General features: G+C 33.7%; 1 protein-coding gene across 1 annotated transcript; it reads right to left on the bottom strand.

Annotated features, from left to right (window-relative positions):
- Positions 1–2,845: 2,845 nt before the first annotated feature.
- On the bottom strand, positions 2,846–3,864 carry LOC139887598 (uncharacterized). Its single transcript, XM_071870676.1, has 3 exons — positions 3,622–3,864; positions 3,112–3,528; positions 2,846–3,040 (listed from the first exon to the last, which is right to left on the bottom strand). The coding sequence occupies exons 1-3, from the start codon at positions 3,862–3,864 to the stop codon at positions 2,846–2,848; spliced, it is 855 nt and encodes a 284-aa protein (XP_071726777.1).
- Positions 3,865–4,647: the final 783 nt, after the last annotated feature.

Raw genomic sequence — 4,647 nt, 5'->3', positions numbered from 1 at the left:
AACTAGTCCAGTAACAATTCTTAAAACACAAAGCAATAGCCGCATCATAAAAAGGGTCTTGGTGGTGTTGATCGGTTAAGTAAAGAAATAAATAACAATAGCCAATCGGTGGCGATGGTGATCGGATGAGTAACCAAACAAACAACCGTAGCCAATCGGTGGTGATGGTGCTCGGAATAGTTACAGAAGACAACTGAAACAACAGTGATCAAAAGTTGCAGGTTTTTGTTACGTTTTATTGATGACGAATGATAGTGGAAATGTTTCGGTTAGTAATAGCAGTCGAAATAAACAACACAACAGTAGCAAACGTGGTGATGGTCCTTGGTTTTGTGTCAAGCACGTAATAGAAATATTTGGGTGTTTTGTGTAGGTCTTAGTTCCAAACAGCAATCGGAACATAAGCAAGTTACAGCGTAGCAGTAGCGATTAGATGATGGTTGCAGGTGCGGTGGTGGCTTGTAGGTTGAGGATAGTAATGGTGGTGATGGTTCTCGGTTATAAAGATAGGGGAGAGAGAGAGAGATATATATAGATAGAGAGAGAGAAAGGAAGGTTCATGGTGAATGTTCGGTGAGTTTGTTCGAATCAGGAGAGGAAGAAACATATAATGGAAGCGTCACAGAAATAGCTGCTACCGTTCATTTGTGTATGATCAAAATATTCAACAGAAAAATTTAATCGAAAATATAGAAATAGTTGTTCGTGAATCGTCGGGAATGGTCGAAGGTCAATTGAACATATGAAACAGTTCAAAATTTTTGAGATGCAACCTAACAGACTTTGCTTATCGTGTCAAAACATTAAATCGTATCGAGAGTTTGATTTAAAATTAGTCAAAATATTCCGGGTCATCACAATCCACTCCATCCAATTAGAGAAATTAGGAAGCGCCATATTGAGCCAAACACGAACCATTCTCCATAACTGAGATGCAAAATATGATCCAACGATTCAACCCACGCATCACAAGACACGCACCGGATAGAATGAATTTCCAAACCTCTAGCTGATAAGTTCAACTGAGTGGGAGGTCTATTTAAAGCAACCCTCCATTAAAAAAAAATGTCTCCATTAAAAAAAAATGTTCACTTTCTAGGAATGATACGATACCAACGAGTTTTAAATTCAACCGGTGGAAGTATATGCGCATCAATATAAGCTCGAGTCCTACTAACTTTATAACCCTCATCAATCGATAATGCCCACTCGAAAGTATCCTTTTTATCCGAAAATGAAACAAACCCGATCTCTTGAATCAACGAGTCTAACAAATCCTCGTTCCATGACCCGATACTGTTCTATTCCAATCGAACATCCATTCACCATCAACGAACCGATCCGTCAACGAGCATTCTTTATCACGTTCCAAATGAAATAACCTATTATATTTTGACTTCAAACAACCATCACCTAACCAATTGTCAAGCCAAAATCATATTGACCTCCCATTACCAATCTTTGATTGAGCACATTTGAGGGGATTATACTTGTAGCTTTATCTTTGTTGAATAACTTAATAATAGTCATCCAAGCACTCGCACCACTTATTGCCATGTGGTCAGTACCCAATTCAAGCCCATGAGATGCCATTATAACCTTTGACCATAAAGCATCTTTACACACCAACAATCGCCAAATCCATTTAAACAACAACGCATGATTAAATGCCCGTAACAATACAATACCAAGACCACCATCGTCCAAAGAAGCAAGAGTTTTACTCCAACTCACCCAATGGATCTTTCTTTCATTATCGTTAATGCCCCATAAAAACTTAGAACGAATACTCTCCAAATCATTAATAACGAACTCCGGACATTTATAAAGAGAAAAATAATAAATACTTAAAGTACCTAGAACCGACTTGATGAGCGTGTACCGACCACCAAACGATAAGAGATTAGCTTTTCAACCCGCCAAATGTTTTTTGAACCTATCAATAATGGTCTTCCAATTCGAGAAACGACCACCATCGGTAAGCCCAAATAAGTAAATGGCCACGATCTATGCGAACATCCAAGATCACAAGCATATGCATCTACTTCATTATCATTAACACCAAGGCCAAAAAGATTGGATTTATTAACGTTAACTTTTAAACCCGAGTAGCTATAAAATTCATTTAGGACACGAATTATATTATAAAGACAACTCTTATTCCAATCTGATAAAAGAATAACATCATCCGCATAGAAGGGATGAGACACCTTGATAGTCGGCTTACCAACTTGAGCACCTAAAATTCGACCAACTTCTACATTCTTTTTTAGTACCAAATGAAGGCCTTCCATAACAATTGAGAATAAGAAAGGACTCAATGGGTCACCTTGTCTAAGCCCCCGATGAAGTGAAAATTCTCCCGTTGGACTACCATTAACTAATATTGATGTTTTTGCTGAATAAAGGCACATGTGTATCTAATTTCGCCATTTACAACCAAAACTCATCCATTCCATCATTCGATCAAGAAAACTCCACGACACCGAATCATACGCTTTCTCGAAATCTACTTTTAAAATCATAAGTTTTTTGTTTTTTCTCTTATACCAATCCAATGTCTCATTCAAGATTAAAGGCCCGTCTAGTATTTGGAGACCACCAATAAACGCCATTTGTTCATTACTTATCAGTTTATCCATATTTTAACCATTCGATTCGCTAAAATTTTAGAGATAAATTTATATTGTACTTCGATAAGAGAAATGGGACGATAATCTTTAATACACGAGGGGTTCATTACCTTGGGAAGTAATGAGGTAAATGCGAACCCGGCACCTTTAGGTAATTTACCTTCAAAAAAAGCTTTAGATATGGCTAAAATCAAATCATCTTTAATCACGTCCTAATAATCTTTGATGAATGAAAATGAAAAATCATTCGGACCCGATGCTTTACTACTACCACAATCCCATACAGCTTCTCTAATTTCCTCTTCTAAAATTGAATGTTCCAACCAAGTATTTTCTAATTCACTAAAGGTAACAGTAGGAGACAATGTTGGAGGACTCACAAGGTTGCCATCCCGTTCAAATTTACTCTTAAAGAATTTAAAAAATGCATATTTAACTACAACGGGATCTGCTATCCATTCGCCATCTATATGAATACCATCGATTGCATGCTTTGCCCTTTTTGTTTGAGTAATGCCTGAAAAAATTTAGAGTTCTCGTCCCCTTCAACGTCCCACTTAATTCGAGATTTTTGAATCATATCCATATCCTCCAATTTTTTGATGTAATCAAGCTGTGCACACAAGTCCTTCCTTTCGAGCAGGTCATTTTCATCCACTACCATTTCATCTATCTTATCATCAATCTCTTTGATTTTACCAGTGATCAAATTTTTATTCTCATTAGCTACCCTTCTCCTTTCGATAGCCCAAGTGTTAATCTTCAACTTTAAAGCTTTCAACTTATCAAAAAACAATTCTTCATCTTTCGACCACCCTTGACGTACGACCCCATCAAACTCCTCATTAAGAAGCCACGAATTGAAAAATTTAGACAGTAAAGGACCATAATCATTCTTATTGACAAGTACCAACAATGGATAATGATCCGAGTATCATTTGTTTAGCGCAACCAATTTTAAGTCAGAAATGATATTACAAACATTTACCGTGGTCAAGATGTGATCTAAATGGCTCATTTTGGAAGCCGTTTTGTTCACCCAAGTAAATCTACGACCCTCCAATGGCAATTCCACCAACCCCAAATCATGAATGAATGAATTAAACACTGATGAAGCCTCTTGATTATAGACACACCCGAATCGTTCACTAGCTTCACAGACCACGTTCCAATCACCAAATAAAACACACTCCCCTTCGTGTTCCTCTAAGAAAGATCTCAAACACACCATAAATCAATCTTATCTCGCCATTTATGAGGACCGTATATGTTTACCATGAAAAACGTTGCATCCGAACTCAACCATTTACCTTTAACTGTGACGACCCAGAAATTTCCGATCAATTTTAAACTTAATCTTTATATGATTTTGACACGATAAGCAAAAATCTGTAATGTTGAGTCTCAAGAATTTTGAACTATTTTCATGAATGCAATTACCCTTTGACTATTCCTGACGATTCACGAACAATTGTGTATAATTAAATGTGTGTATATGTATATATATAAATATAAATATATGTGTATATATAAAATAATAAAATACTAATTAATCAGTAGAATTGAATATGTAAAATAATATAATATAATAAGGATGCTATTAAAATAAATCTACATATATGATTTTTATACATAATCATTATTATATGTATGTTATAATATATATAAATTTATATAATAATAAATATTCAATAAAAGTTATTATATAATATATAATATGTAATTACAAGTTAATGTATAAATATTATATTAATATTATAATCATTACTTTTATTATTATTAATAGTAACATTAATATTTGTATTATTAATAATATTATGTCTAATACAATATATATATATATATATATATATATATATATATATATATATATATATATATATATATATATATATATGAATTTTGATATGTATAAGTTATTATATTAATAAAATTATTAATATTATTATAATTATTATTATTAATATTTACTAATTAATTATATATATTATATACATGAAAACAAATAACAGAA

Source organism: Rutidosis leptorrhynchoides, chromosome 1 (genome assembly GCF_046630445.1).
Source record: "Rutidosis leptorrhynchoides isolate AG116_Rl617_1_P2 chromosome 1, CSIRO_AGI_Rlap_v1, whole genome shotgun sequence".
NCBI classification, from domain to species: domain Eukaryota; kingdom Viridiplantae; phylum Streptophyta; class Magnoliopsida; order Asterales; family Asteraceae; genus Rutidosis; species Rutidosis leptorrhynchoides.
The sequence above is the reverse complement of the archived record's forward strand: the minus strand, read 5'-3'. Positions and strand labels throughout refer to the sequence as shown.

What these genes read in the sequence shown, in the direction of transcription:
- LOC139887598 (XM_071870676.1), bottom strand. Translation starts at nt 3,864, where the DNA reads ATGGTGTGTTTGAGATCTTTCTTAGAGGAACACGAAGGGGAGTGTGTT. An exon ending in TAGATCACATCTTGACCACG is followed by an intron (nt 3,529 to 3,621) that starts GTAAATGTTTGT and finishes CTTGTCAATAAG; the next exon opens with AATGATTATGGTCCTTTACT. An exon ending in GGCAAAGCATGCAATCGATG is followed by an intron (nt 3,041 to 3,111) that starts GTATTCATATAG and finishes AAATTCTTTAAG; the next exon opens with AGTAAATTTGAACGGGATGG.